Here is a 15,398-nt window from a genome sequence, read left to right as displayed (position 1 = left end):
GGTGTGCTTATTCGATACCTTAGAGTAGACTGTTGTGATCAGCCGTCAAGCCTTGCATTTTGATGGATCTAAACAACTCACAGTTTAGTGAATCACACTGCCACATCTGCCAAGACTACATCTTTTAAAGGAAAAGAAAGATCTTCAAAATAAAATGGTGGTCTTCGTGTGAAAATTGATGCTGTAGAACTGGAAATATTTGCTTTTGAAAACAAAGCAATTTTTACAACGAGATAAAATAAAAACTACAGGCTGAAACCTCCAGAAGTATTATTCATTCCAGCATCTTTTGACACCTGAGTTGTGGGTTGAAGATTTCACAACGCATAGAGGGCTTTTCGTAAAAAGTTTTGGGACAATGGTCGGGAGCGCGCAAATAGGCCTACAACTACAACATATTGAGATTCCAGATCTACCGTCCAAGAAGCTAGAAAGGCAAGTGCTCTCTCTCTCTCTCAAGTTTTTTAAAACACATGTTGCGGCATAGATGATGATGCGGCAAGTACAGAATTTCGGGAAGTAGGTTACGAGTTTCGAAAGGAAAGTTGGAATCACTCTTGGCACCCATCGCAAATCCGGTAGTTTTGACACCTTAATCGGAATGGCGGAAGAACAGGTCAAAAATCGGAAACTAGATCTAGATCTACCCCCAAAAAATTTGTATTTTAGCTAATAGGCCTAGACCTCTGTGGTCTTTGGCATGTCGTGAAAACACGCATTGCCTTTTTTTTTCACATGTCATAAAAACGAAAGTACAATTTTTTTTCACGACAGGTCGTGAAAATATCGGCTGCACACACAAAAACATCTCCAAAACCCCAAAAGAACAAGATCTGGCTCTCTGGGGAGTGTGTTGATGCAGTAAAGAAAAAGAAGGCAGCAGAAAAACTGCAAAAAAAAATTACATTTTGAGAAAAACGACAATTATTGTGAAAATTCACTATACTTTGACCCACCCTCATGTTTTCAAAGGCAAAGTACGACGAAAATAAAGACTTTCTCAATTGTCTCCTTGCTATTTTTAGACAAAGAACTGGTTGATCTTCAAAATTCAGCCAACATATCAATTTGCATTCCTCAACCCAAAATCAGCAAAACTGAGGGTCGCTCCTCCCGTTAAATCAAGTCTTGAATCTCATGCTGCAAAACATGCGATGACCAGTGTTATAAGGAGAAAAAATATCACTGGAAAATAAGGAGAAATAAAGGATAGATTGGTAGTGGGTAATCTAAATAATAAAAATGATCTCATTTGTTAATCTTAAGTTATAGTGCACGTAAACATGATCACCAACAATAATAGGATTACGCTATAATAACAATATTATGTTGGTCCTTGCCATCCTGTAAAAGCCATGGACCACTGTATAATGAAAGCTTTCCCACATTATGTGTAATCCATGTATTCTAAAAACCCCCCCTCAAAAAGTCACTTCTGTGAGGCAAAAGTAAGACAAATTTAGACATATAAATAAAAAGAAATGCAACACTTACTTGCCAGACCTCCAGGTGCTATCGTCTCCTTACAGCCCATAGCCTTGTACACAAGACGTTCAGGGTCTACATATAACGTATACTGAAGTTTTGTCAGTTCCTTGAAGGCCTGAGAGACAAGGTGTAAGGTAACATAAACATAATTTACCCATGTCAAATCACAATTTTCTATAGAGGCAAATCACACTTCCATTTCATAATTCTGAAACAAGTTTAAAAAAAAGAGCCTGTTACATCCTTTTAAATCATGTGTTTTTCATGATAAACAAGTGGCTAGACTTAAGCCACCATAAAGCTTTTCACTTGGTAAAACTTACAACGTACACTGACTTTCATTTCAACAGAGAAATATTATAATGTCATGTACTTTGAGAGAAAAGGAGAAACCCCCCCCCCCCACCACCACCACAGAGCATATGTACCCCACACATGCTCACCTTAATGTAGTTATGAGGGGCAGGTCCTATCACAACCAGTCGCACATCTGCATTCTGGAATAGAAAGAGGCCTATAAAATTTCAAATGAGGAATCTGGAAATTCAAGAATGTCAAGGCAACAAATTTATTCACAGCCCCTCACTAGTATTGGTTTTTAAAGACAACCCCCCCCCCCCTCCCCCCATCCAGAGCGCATAGTGAAACTGGTACAGCGCCACTATTACTTCAACACCAGCATCAAGGGCAAGAAATTGGAAAATAAACCTCTATACTTGGTCACTTTCACTACATAACCTGCTTGCTCTTTCTGCCACTATGAGATCCAGATGTTGATTACAAAATGAAAAAAGTTACACGTATGACCTCCAAAATCAAACAAAGAAACAATAAAAAAATTCATATATATCTAAAACTATATGTGAGGAATCGTGGTGAAATCAGGCGCTTGTCAAAATAATGAAATCAATGAAATGGGCAATTTTTTTCTTATTTTCTTTTTTTGGCTCAACACCTTTTATGTCCTTTTAAAATCCCATTTTTATGTGGCTTTCACAGAAAAACATTGATTAAAAGCACAAAAAATGTAAATTTTCAATTTCCAAGGACTGTCAGGCATTGGCAGTTATCAAACTTTGGCAGAGATTTTCTCGCTTATTTTACCTCTTAAACCAGCGACCCTGATCTTCTTCAATCGCAAATATTTTAACTTCTATTCAACATAGATACAAGACGAGACAGGCAGAGAAATGAATAAGTAAGAGCAGATATTGGCATTGAGTCCTACCTGCATTACATAGAAAGATAGAGAACAAAACGGTTTGGCCACCTTTTATGTATGTCATCTGGCCAGCCAGCCCCAAGAGCCTACAACACCAAGCACTCAGGCTATAAAGGAAGAGAAAGACAGCGCAAAAGAAGGATCAAAGGTGTCAAGGAAACCCTGAAAAAACATAATATCACAACTGAAAGAGCAGCGGAGTTGGCCTACCATAGAAAACTGCATCTCCCTTCGACGTTTAACGGCAACAGAGGTTGAAAAAGTAAAAGTAAAGTATTCAACATAGATGGATATTTTTTCACCAACAGGAAGACAAATAAACAGGTTTTAAGATGACAACAATAACCCCATATGCCCAAAAATATTGACCAGCGCCTGATGCCACTACAACGTCACACACACACACATATATTTATATATATATATATATATATATATATATATATAGAGAGAGAGAGACATGTATACATATAATATTAACTTTAAATGATTCTGAACCACTATATATATATTATATAGACATATATAATATTAACAAAATGATTCTGAACCACCTAAAGACCGAGCCAAATAAAAAAATCCATGTAGAGTGCCTTTCCCAAGGACACGACATCGCACCGTGCTGAAACCCTGCATTGGTCTTATATATATATGCCCTGCTAAATGGGGAAATCATTCATCGAGCACCCATGTTGAGCTAACCTTTGATTTTTTCGAAGAACTTGGGCTGCCCAACACATCCCAGCAAACGATTTGTACAATTGTTGCCAGATATCTCTCTTTTCCTTTAAAATCTTGTAAGTGATGAAATAGTACACCTGCACTGGTACGAGACAGTCAGCAAAAAGGGTAGAGATGATGTGGCCAGCATGCTGCTACATTACTTTCTACACATTCTGCCGGTTGAAGTGATTCGTGCAGACAAGAACTGGATGGCAATCTGGTTTCTCTACCAAATCGTGTTGTTGTTCACCAGGAAAGGTCCGGAAAAGTGAAAATCTTGTTTCCAGTGAGAGGCCACAGCTACATGGAGTGCGATAGGGTGAATGAGAAGGTCTCTGTAGATATGCCAGCCAGTTGGGTAGAGCAAATTCAAGACAGCCCTTCGGAAACCCTCGTTGTTCCAGATAGTGGGGATGACATAATCCGTATTCCAGAATGCGTCAGAAAAGATTAAACCATACTACTGTGTCTCCTGCCTTATACCTACTCGACCTCTGCTTGAAATTTACATCTCACAGGCCCATCCACAGCTCATGCAGTATAGAGAGAGCTGGAATGGTCCGTTAGACACCGCAATCATTATGCCGCCGGTGGAAAAGAAGTGCGCTGCAAGACTCCAGCCCCTGAAACCCCTCTATAAGAGCCCGTTGACTATCAAAGCTGCCAAATATGCAGACATGAATGTCTTAAAGGTGTTCTGGCTCATCAGCTTTTCTCTGAATTGCACCATGCTGGAAGACAAACTTCCATCACACTAGAGCGATGAGTCGTCATACAAAAATGAGTATTAAATAAAATTATTTTAAAAAACAACAAAGTAAATATAACAAAATGGTGTGCAATTTTCTTGTTTGAATCATTTAGTTTTGTTTGTATTCACATATGAGTAAAGACGCTCACGATTTATTGACTTCCTAGAAGATGGAGACCTTGCCAACAGCTGACAAGGAAAAAACCAGCGCCGTCAGTTTGCTACATACCTTTTCTATTTTGCTCTCACTGAAATACCCATAACACAAGGACTGTGAAAATTTCTCATTGTCAACACAAATGGTCATACTTCAAGTCAATGTAAGCAGGGGGAGATCATTGTAGCAGAAAAAGAGTTATAATTCTTTAAAGTTTGTTTTTCAATTTTCTTGGAATTGCAAAAAAAACATCATTGTGCCCCTCATATATGATATATATATATTCAGCTGTTCACTCATGATTCTGTGAGGCTCACCTGAAGATACTCCAGAGGAATGATGGCCACATCTGTTCAATGAAAGCATAATGGACATGAGGTTGTATGTGTGTTTCATAATTTTGCCTAAAGAAATCATCTAAGGATATAACAAGTTCATGTCTCTTCAAACCGATTACTGATATTGACTAATGCATCCTATCCATTAAATCATGATTGGAACGTGGAGTATTTACAAAATATCAGTGCTAAAAATAAAGTGGATAGTCATATTATAATAATGTTGATATAATATTGATATTATATACAAAGAAAAATGTGGGGCACCGTGGTGAAATCAGGTGTTCGTCTAAATTTATAATGAATTAGAAGAAAATGACATTTTTCCGCTTGTTAGGCAATTTTAAAATAAATTTCTCCCTTTGAGGCTCAACATCTTCTATGTCATTGAAAACAAATTTCTAGTTAGATATTACTGAAAAACGTTGATCAATAACACCAAAAATTTATATTTACAGTCTCCAGGGACATTCAAGCTTCGAAAGTGATTCATGAACATAGCTCTCATTGCTTTTCTGTGTTTTTTTCTAGAATTTAGTAAAGATGCTTACTCCACAATTTGCCTTTCTGTGTGAAGCATACTTTTAGCCAAGAAAGGAAAATTATTCCCTTTCCTGGTGTCAAAGGTGGACCCCCAACAAACCTCCTGCTTTGAAATCTATGCTATCATTTTGACTGAAACCTAACCCCAACAATATTGGTTATCTTCAGCACTTGCAGTGTCCAAACCTTGGCTCTATTGGTATGGAGTTCCTCAGTAGATTCTGACATCAAGCAATGTTTTTATGGACAATCTAAACTCTTGTCTGCTTATATGGCATCACACACTGCTTAAAGAAAGCAGTTAAAATAACTTTCTGAGTAAGAGATGAAATTCTAACACGTCCTACCTAGATTTGCCGTTTGACAATAGCAGCTCTGAAAAATGCAAAATTCATAATAACACAGGCCAATCCAGACATAGAATTTGAGTCAAGGCATAAATGTAACATAGAAGACGTTTTTAATGTTTTCCTGTCTTTTAGAAAACAAAACCTTTTCTTTTGTTGCTTTTTAAAATGCATTTGCTTATGAATGTATGTAATTTTTTGGTGTTTTCAAGGATAACTTCACAGGTGTCTGTGGTATAGCTGTTAGGGGATTTGCTGTCACATGCAGGAGACAGCAGTTTTTAAAAAATATCCCATGCACAAGAAGCATACCTCTGCCCATGTACTTGAACCGTTTTTTTGTTTTTAATTGCAGTAAATCTTTCTCAGTTGTATACAGGCTGCCAAAGACATGGTAAAATTCATGAACAAACACCAAGTGTATTTCTCTTGTGCATTCCATGGTGAAACAGAGCCAGCACCAAGCCTATTTTGTCAAAAATGCAGGTGTGCATTTTTCTTCTATTATATAACTTTACTATTACTATAATTATTACCTGTGCAGATTCAAAACTTTTCATGGAAAACAACATGATTTCGCAATCAGTTCAATACAGGTTTTGAAAAGAGCAACCAAGTTGATATTAAATAAACAATCGTTTTGACGAGATCACTTATGCCGATTTTAAATAAACAATTTGTTTTGAAGAGATCAATTATGCCGATACTAAATAAACGATCATGTATTTAGGTGAATGTGACTATAAAAAAAGACAAATCGGATACTCTACAACACATGTGTCCAGAACAAAAACTAAGGCATAGAAAATAACTACTCCAACAAAGAATACATTTAGAAAACATTGAGCTTTCAGTACATCAGCATAATGGTTTGCTGTGTGGGATGGGGAGTAAGTTATACCGTTTCAATACTTGACGAAAATCCAATTTCTTAACGTACAACAGCAAAGTTGATTCTGGGCCAAGTAACCCCAAGCAAGCTGATGGAGCATGGCATCTAAAAGGCACAAAATTGGTGAAAAAGTGAAGCCAGGCAAGAAGTAGCACACAAAAACTTTCCCACAATGGTACTTACCTTCAACATATTCTTTTGCAATGAAGTCTAAGAAGTGCTGGGAAAATAAATTAAAAAATTATGAGGATGTATCTAAAATTGCACAAAATACACTTGCATCTACAATTCTCAAAGAGGAGGTAGTATTATATTGATACAAATAAAAACCTCTCTCTCTCTATCTACATATATATATACATATACAGATAGGTCGTTTTTTTTTTAAAGGAATAGATCAGAAGCAAAGTTATTTGAGAGGGAAGTCACTATTCTTTCTACTTGTCAGGGCCACCCTGGCTGAGAGGGATACATAATCATACATCATCCCAACAGAAAGATCGAAATACTCGATTAAAAAATGCTCATAAATTGTAAATTGAACTCGAGTCTTCTGCGCGCAACAGCAAAGTGCCAAAATGCTACACCACAGACGCCAGTCTATTTGATGAATATCTTACCACCAGTTCATAAAGGGACAAAGAAAACATAGTGTGTTGGAACAATTAATTAATGTTTATCTCCAGTGCCATGGTTTCCTTCATCTTCTTCAGGTATCAGGACTGAAGCAGGCTCTGATGGTCATGATATCCCACTCCTTCCTAATGTCAACCTTCCTGACCAGCAGTAGGTTTTTCTCCTTGTGTTGTCTGCTAAAAAATTGTTGAGGATATTTGTGAATATTGTTCTTTGTTTTTCTCTTTTATTCCTTCCCGTTATTTTCCACACAGCATCAGTTTCTCAAATCCATTTGGATTTATAAATATGTGGCCAAAGAAACTCAGCTGTTTCTTTCTCATGGTTCTGATTATAAGATTTTTCACAACCTGCCATTTAGACCACTTCTCGCCATATATTTCTTTATTCCCCTTTGTCCATGAGATTTACAATTATTTTTATCACTATTATTATTATCATCATCATCATTATCATTATTATTATCTCGTATCATATTGTGCAACCAAGGTATTTATTTAAAACAGTAGACTTGTTTCATTCTTTCCTTCTTACACGAGCGATGTTGTGTTCTGGGATGTCTGTACTTTTTTAGATCACTATGCACTCCATATCTTGGTGTTCATTCAGTTGAGTTATAGCACCTTCTCTTCACTTTTCTCTGTCCCTCTAGTAAGAATCTCCTGGAGATTGGACTCAGAATCAGCTGTCAAGACTGTATTGTCCGTGTACTGTAGGTTGTTTATGTATTGTGTAAGCCTACCTTGACTCATTCAATAACACTGATGTTACGCAGTATCATTTTGCTAATAAATGAAACCAGGAGATGAGACATCCTTGTAGTTTTCCTTTGTGGTTTGGACTTTATTAATTGTTAACTCATTGACGACGCCCAATTTTTCACCGCTGAAGACGCGTTATTTTGGGATACTTAAAAAACAAAATCCATAACTTCCTAATTCATTCAGATATTTCAATTTTGTGTTCTTTACCTTAAACTTAAAAAGGCAGCCAATAATGTGCGTGCTACGAAATGCAAATTCGTGTTTCTTGTGTATAAAGGTTGGAAATGTGCAGCATTATAAGCTTTGGGCTGCTGCTGCTGATCGGATGTATGTGTCCGCTTCGTCTTCAAAGAGTAAAGCTAGTGTGTATTTGTTAAGCTAGTGCCATGGTCACTGCAATTGATATTATATATTTGTTTGAAGGGAGACAAATTTGATCATACCAGATTCAATTTCCTAAACCATGCTTATTTTGTCCTTTCTGTGCCAAAGTGGAACCTATTTTCAGTGGGAATGGCTCTCTAGGCAACTAAATTTCCTAAGCAGAAAATACAGGCAGTTCTCTTTACCTCAATGACGATGTCAAAGGGAAAAACCAAAGAACTAAATATAGTTGACTATGGATGAGTTGATGAGGTCGAGAGAGTGAACAAACAAATCTGAAGTTCAACGTCTTCAACGTCTTATCTTAACCGTCAAGACAACAAAATCAAAAGGGATATAGCATAATTTTTTCCCCTGCTTACTTTAAAGTTAGTACTGCGGTAAAAATGGTGGCAACAGGAAGAGTTACTGAGCAATATTTATTCACTTGATAAATCAACGCGTGCTCATGCGTATGTGTTTGTGTGTGTGTGAGAGAAAGAGAGAGAGAGTGAGAGAAAGAGAGACAGACAGACAGAAAGAGAGAGAGAAACAGAAAGAGAGAGAGAGACAGACTGACAGACAGACAGACAGACAGACAGACAGACAGACAGACAGACAGACAGAAAGAGAGATGGGGGGGGGGGGGTGGTTGCAAGCATTCACTCACGGCAAAAATAATAACACATGTGTACTAACATGATGTGCCTCTGAAAAAAACCTAAAACAAACTCGCCCTCTCACTGCAGCAGATTACATTGCATTCTTGAGTAGGATAAAAGTTTGCTTTCTGCCATATCCTTTATTCTCACTAAGTAGGCCACCGATGTCTGTTAAAAACAAACGCTGGACCACTAAAATCCCTTGTACACTATTACTGAAAAACAGGTACGTTTTAGACAGCTTTTGAAGATTAAAGGTTCTAACTGGGACTCAGGACTTCAGAAAGTGAATGTTGCACTGAGTTACAGTCCAAAGTATGTTTTGAGCCGAGGATGTTTATAAATTATAATGAGGTTTTACTGTATTACTCATTTCCTTGTAGTGTACAACCCTTTGGCCATGAGCCTAGATGGGAGGGGAAGCAACACTAAAAATTGCATCGTGACGCCACACACACACGCTCTTGCACTCCACTCACCATTTCATTGAGGAGGTAGGCCCTGTATTATGGCCTATCAATGTTGATCGGCTCGAGGCAAACAGTTTTTTTTTCTACGTTAAGTATCACGTTTCAAAACTTATTGGAAACCTCCGAAGATACACCCGCAAAAAGAATTTCAAATCAATACAACTGTTGCATACTTGTAGCTTGGGGAAACTCAAGCGTGTTGAACTCAACATGATAACTGTTTGATTTTTAACAAATGTTTAAAGAAGAAGAAGTGCTGAGACCAGAGTTAAAGATCACCCTAACTGAAGATAAACTCAAGTGAGTTCAACAAAAGTGGAGTTGACTGTATCTATTTCAACAAAGAAGTGCTTGACACATTCTACTGTACATGACTTTCATGTACACGCAGCAGAAGTCAACTGTTGTCCTATCTGAAATACGTTTTACGGTGCCCACGACCAGCTTAACTTTCTGCCCCAACTCAATACTTGACTGAATGAACAAGAGATGGTCCTATTTTAGGATTCTCGATAAGAATTGACATAATAGTTTCTTTTAATTAAGGCTGAAATGAGAATGTTAACAAGACAGAATGTAAGCAAATGATCATATTATATCTAGAATAAATAGAATGCAAACACATTTCTGTCTTGAATAACATAATTAAATCAAAAGTATCCAAGACCAAAGGTTAATCTTTTGATATGGTGTCATGTAGAACTTACCCTCACAAACAGCACAATTGTCTTTTGCTTTTTGAAGATATCTGTGAATCTAATCTTGTTCCCCATTTCATCAAACACAAACTGTTCATTCAGCATCTCCCAGTTTATTTCTGCCTCCGGTCTCACTCCTCTTGACATTTTCAAACTGTCAACATTTTCAACAGCAACAATATCAGGTTCTTCTGGATCATACGGATTGTCACGTTTGCTGGTATTTTGTGAATTGCTGTGACTGTAATTTGACCCATTGGTCATGGAGGACTGAGATGGCAGACTTGCTGAGTCTGGGGCTGGAGGGCTTGAAGTGGAAGCTGCAGCCATAGTTGTATGCAGTTCTCACAGAAGAACTGACTTGTTCAGCCAAACAAAGTCTTCCTCCTAGAACCTTTTTCCGAATTCTGCTCTACTTCTTTGATTACTCCTGCAGCATAAAGATGAAATTGAACATGACATTTATCTCACATTAATATACTGAAACCAAAAATTAGTCCTCTTGAACTTGATTACACAAATGGAGAATGCTTGTAAAAAATAATTGAGTTTGAGCGTATGTAGTGTGATCTATACATACCAAAAGAACTATGCTGTAAATAAGAGCCTCTTCTATGAGATAAAAATGAATCAAATATAAGAAACTGTATTGTTGAAATAAAACTGACGTGGTAGCCATCAGGACAGCAAGGTGAAGGAAAAACTTAAATTCAATAACAAATTTTTACTTTGCAGAGCATATTCCTATAAAGACAAACCATTATATTACCCACAAAGGGCAACTGTCATAATTTGTCGATTTGTCTAAAGACCTAATGGAAATGGGGTGGGGGGCACCTACTAAAAATAAGATTTGACTCTGAAACTCATCTAGAGAATGTGTTTAGTTTATCTTGATTCTTTTCCCTACAGCACACTATCTTGAAAAGGGCCTGTGCAGCATTCTATACTTAAAAATTGGTGACGGCAATTCAGTGGAACTCGGGTTCAACGAACTCGGATTCAACGAAATGGGGACAGATTCCCCGGATCTTTTATTCAACAAAATAACTCGGATTCAACGAACATATAAATGAGCAAACTGGGAATCAACAAAGTCGCAACGAACCTTATCTACTCTATTTTAAGAGACCATCGATTGCACTAGCACCATGGAACATTACACACTTAGTTTTAGCTTCAGAAGAAATTTTACGGCGCTCACAACTGCATAAGGTCACATGAGCACCAAGAGGTGGATGTCTACAGAGAAGTCTTCACAGGGAATCAGGTTTACTCTGCTCACCTCTCTAGCTTCAACAGTACAAACTCTGCTTCAACTACTATCAATGCACCCCGGAAATAGAGGGTCACAAGAGTGTGACAAACGTACAAAAGAAGTAGAGGATTAATGCCGATAGTAAAGATCAGGAAGGAAAAAGCAGCAGTTCCCTGTTGCAGTTCAGGCACAGTTATGAGCATGACATTGATAAATTAGCCCATTTACAATTCTACAGTGCATAAGAACAGGTTAATGTCCTCTCTTTGGGAATGACCTAATGAGACTTCAGTCAGTGGCACCGCCCCGGGGGTATTACACACTTGGCCTAGCCTTTGTGTACGTCTTATATTATGCATCCAATCAGAAGCCTTTTTTTACACCAGCACGTGCGTCGTTGACACGTGTGTAAGATATGACGTTTCTAAAATGTGTGCCAAGGTCAAGAGAAGTTGGTTGGGTGGTTCGTACGTGTGTCTGAGTGGATTTTTTTAGCGGGGGTAGGGGTTAAGCACAAGTGTTTTGGGGTGTGGAAGTCAACAGAGGTACAGGAGACGAGTCACAATCATAGCCATTCCCCATTCCCCGGCAACTGGTCAATGAAAGGCTTGTCTAGACATATATGTTTTAGGTGTTTGCAACAAATCCCCTTCTATTACTTTTTTTTTTTACCCACTTTAAGCTAACATCAAAGTAAACGTGTCAGAATCTTAGTTCGCACTGACTTTTATGAATGGACTTTTAGATTCTCTTGGTATGCAAAGATCTGAGAAGATTAATTGTTTCGCTTCGTAAAAAATTTAGTGAAGTTATGTGAGATACTTTCTGAGCTGTAATGGACTGTAATGTCAGTCACCCCCACATTGTGATAGAAGCTCTATATGAATGGAAACAAAGCCATGGTCATTTTTAGAGTGGAGATAGCCTGTCAAAGACGTAATATAAATGTTTGAAGTGTAGGGTCTGATAGTTATTAAAAAAATTATAGAAAAATGACGTTTCGAGAAAACGTCATATCATGGTGGTGGAAGTGCTGATGATGCTGTAGTGGTGGTGGAAAGAACCTGAGTTGTACTTAGACACTGCCATCAATGGGCAATGAGAGTGCAGTCTTTTGACTTTCGACACAATTACACAGTCCTATAGTAGGAAATTCTAGTTCTAATTCTGATTTTACGTAAAATCCCCCAACGACAGTTATATCAGGTAAGGTTCCTTCTTACACTCACATTTAACTCACTTAGAAGCCGAGTCCGAATAAAAAAACCTTCTTTTTCGGACCCGAGTCCGAATAGATAAAACCCATATTCTGACTTTAAATAGATAAAAAATCTACTGGGATTCAAGTCCGAATAGAGCTGGCTATATATGGTCGCTTTTAAAAGCACAAAGGGGCTATTCCGAAAAATGTTGTTTTGAGAAAATCGGAGGTAAAATTTTTGCCCCTTATTCAGTTTCTTTAGAAGACAAGGAGAGTTTTCTCTATATACCAAACAAATATATACAAACCAATGAAACCAAACTTCTCCTATAATAGGTATGGCAATGTCCACTTTAGGCGAAGGTCAAGATTTCTGGAAACCCTCGATATCTGGGTTAGGCCGCTTGTCCTTAAAAGCGACCAAGGGCTTAAAGTATATTAAAATTAACGAAGTGACAATTTCTCAGAACGCTCGAGAAAATAAATTTGACCTTTATTTCCCCTAACGGTTTCTGTTCTCGAGATTTTTTGGTTATTTGCGAGAGTTCGTCAGCGTCATATTTTATTTTGCCATTCTGCGAGGACTGGGAAGAAGTATTTTTTTTTGGTTTATGCATCGGATTCAATTTCTAGAGCTAGAGACTTTTAGTCTGAATTTTCAGATATTTCAATTATTGTGGTTGGGGCAACGTTCCTGGACTATTAAGCCTACAAATACTTCATTTGAAAATGCCTTGACAAAAGGTACTGCGGGGAAACAAGACTGCTCAACTTTGGAAGTAACCTATTTTGCATTTAGTCACCCCTAAAGCAAAAACTAATTCACAAAAATATCCATAAACACCCCCATGCCCTCCAACAGCCCCCCCTCCCCTCATATAATTATATATACACACACACTCACACGCAGGCCACTCCATTCGCAAATAAACAAAAAATCTCGAGAATGGAAACCGCTTGAAGAAATAGAGTTCAAGTTTACTTTCCCGAGCGTTCGGAGAAATAGAGCCGACCTAAATTTAAATTGAGGTGGAGAAGGGAGTGTAAAAGTAGAAAGTAAAAGTAAAGCCCGGTAAAGGAGAAGACCAACCGTCCACCTTCTAACAAAGACATGAAAGGATGGCATATAAGACATGTAACCTTGCTAACAAAACTACAAGATGAAATTATGATGAAAGCCATAAAACATAACTGCAATGAAATACCAAAAAGTGTGGCAATATCGAAAGGAACAGAGCAACATGGGTTGACACGCCGTTTCGGGGGACGCTGTTTCGACATGACAACATTCCAAACAAACATACATTTCATGCCAGGTCCTTTTACAGCACGCAAGACTCTTTAGTTTAGTAGTCTATGTATCGTAAAAAATCAGCTCGAATCTTGCAAGCAATACATAAATAGAAAATCATCCTCTTCTATGAATGTACAACTATCACACTGCTCTGTATTACCCTTCAATCAATTTGTGTAAAGATTTCTGTATACAAATTTCTGTAAAATCCTTTCCGGCATTGTCAATATACCTTGTACAAGGGAAGCCACCCTTGAACATCGTACATAACTTCTTTGCCTTGTACCAACGGAGAGTGTAATTCGTAGCCTCTTTGTTTCGCAATTTACATTTTGCCCTCATCTGTGAAATTAATTAATGAGAGTCCTGACGAACCATTAATTTCTATTTTGCCTCATTTGGTGGTCGTTGTTGTTGTTGCTGTTGTTGTTGTTGTTACTGTCAGTGTTGTTGCTACTGTTGTTGTTGTTGTTGGTGGTGGTGTGTGTACGTGTGTTTGTGTTTGTTTGTTTTTGTGTGTGTATGTGTGTGTGTGTGTGTGTGTGTGTGTGTGTGTGTGTGTGTGTGTGTGTGTGTGTGTGTGTGTGTGTGTGTGGCCGACCCGTAAGGAAAGGGAGGGGGGGGGGGGGTGCAACAGAGTTGAATCATTAAAGCTATAAAACTGAAACACGCATAGATCTATAGCGTGGAAGTAGAAAAGTCCTTTTACCCCAAACGCCGGGACACGCATGGGTTCGTGATTTATTTGTACGATACTTTTCAAAGAAGGAAACAAATTATTCCTTGGACGAAACTTTCTTGTACAGAAGAAAGCATACGGTAGTGTTCCCTTTGAAATCAGTTGGTCAGTTTGCGTTCGTAACCTTGTTTTTAGTTTTGGTTTTCTTTTGTTTGTTTGTTGTTGTTTTTGTTTTTTTGTTTTCTTTTGATGATTGCATGTTCAATTTTATGAACAGAAATTGTCTTTTTTTCACATAAGGGGGTATGGTAGAAAAATGCGAACAACCTTTGAGTTTTGAACTAATCTAGCTGAAATTTAGTGGAGCTTTCAGGTGCTACAATTTTTAAAAAAAGCTCATATATTAATATTATATCTTGTCTACATTATGTGAGGAAGAGGTCTTAAAAAAAGGGATTTTCCCCCTCTATAACCCAGTCAATTACTTATTACATATAGTCGAACTCAAACATATATCAATCCCTACCTGCATGAAAACTGTCTTTTCTAAAAACCTTAAAAGTATTATAATAATATTTTCTGAGAAGTAATAAAATAAGGTTTTTAGAAAAGACAGCGTAGAATATCTGAAGGATGGATGGATTCAGATTGAAAGACCTAGAATCTAAGTTTCCTAAGAGAGCACAGCCTCTGATTTACCTTTTTAACGATATTGTTTACGTCCAGTCTGTTTTCTTTACATTCAATCGCGATCCTTTACGTTCACTATTTATATATAAAGATAGATAGATTGTTTTGGTAAGTGTTTTAAGGCGTTCGCAACTGCATAAAGTCATATGAGATAGATAGACAGACAGGTAAATAGATAGATAGATAGATAGATAGATAGATAGATAGATAGATAGATAGATA

The 15,398-nt window shown here is 37.6% G+C and overlaps 1 protein-coding gene across 2 annotated transcripts in view; it reads right to left on the bottom strand.

The window, feature by feature from the left end:
* The window catches only part of LOC101856194 (peroxiredoxin-like 2C), a 20,979-nt gene extending 7,165 nt beyond the window's left edge, over positions 1-13,814 (bottom strand). Inside the window, exons 1-6 of one of the 2 annotated variants that reach the window (XM_005102347.3) lie at positions 13,719-13,814; positions 10,064-10,484; positions 6,645-6,681; positions 4,659-4,690; positions 1,932-1,985; positions 1,495-1,603 (exon numbers count right to left, since the gene is read on the bottom strand). In XM_005102347.3, the coding sequence (XP_005102404.1) occupies positions 1,495-1,603; positions 1,932-1,985; positions 4,659-4,690; positions 6,645-6,681; positions 10,064-10,384 (553 nt within the window). In that variant the 5' untranslated portion in view covers positions 10,385-10,484; positions 13,719-13,814. Of the gene's footprint in view, positions 1-1,494; positions 1,604-1,931; positions 1,986-4,658; positions 4,691-6,644; positions 6,682-10,063; positions 10,485-13,705 lie in introns of both variants that reach the window. The other variant, XM_005102348.3, reaches the window with a different exon arrangement.
* Positions 13,815-15,398: the final 1,584 nt, after the last annotated feature.

The sequence above is a fragment of the Aplysia californica genome, unplaced genomic scaffold (assembly GCF_000002075.1).
Source record: "Aplysia californica isolate F4 #8 unplaced genomic scaffold, AplCal3.0 scaffold00322, whole genome shotgun sequence".
NCBI lineage: Eukaryota > Metazoa > Mollusca > Gastropoda > Aplysiida > Aplysiidae > Aplysia > Aplysia californica.
Note: the sequence above shows the minus strand (reverse complement) of the source record. Positions and strands in the feature narration are given on the sequence as shown.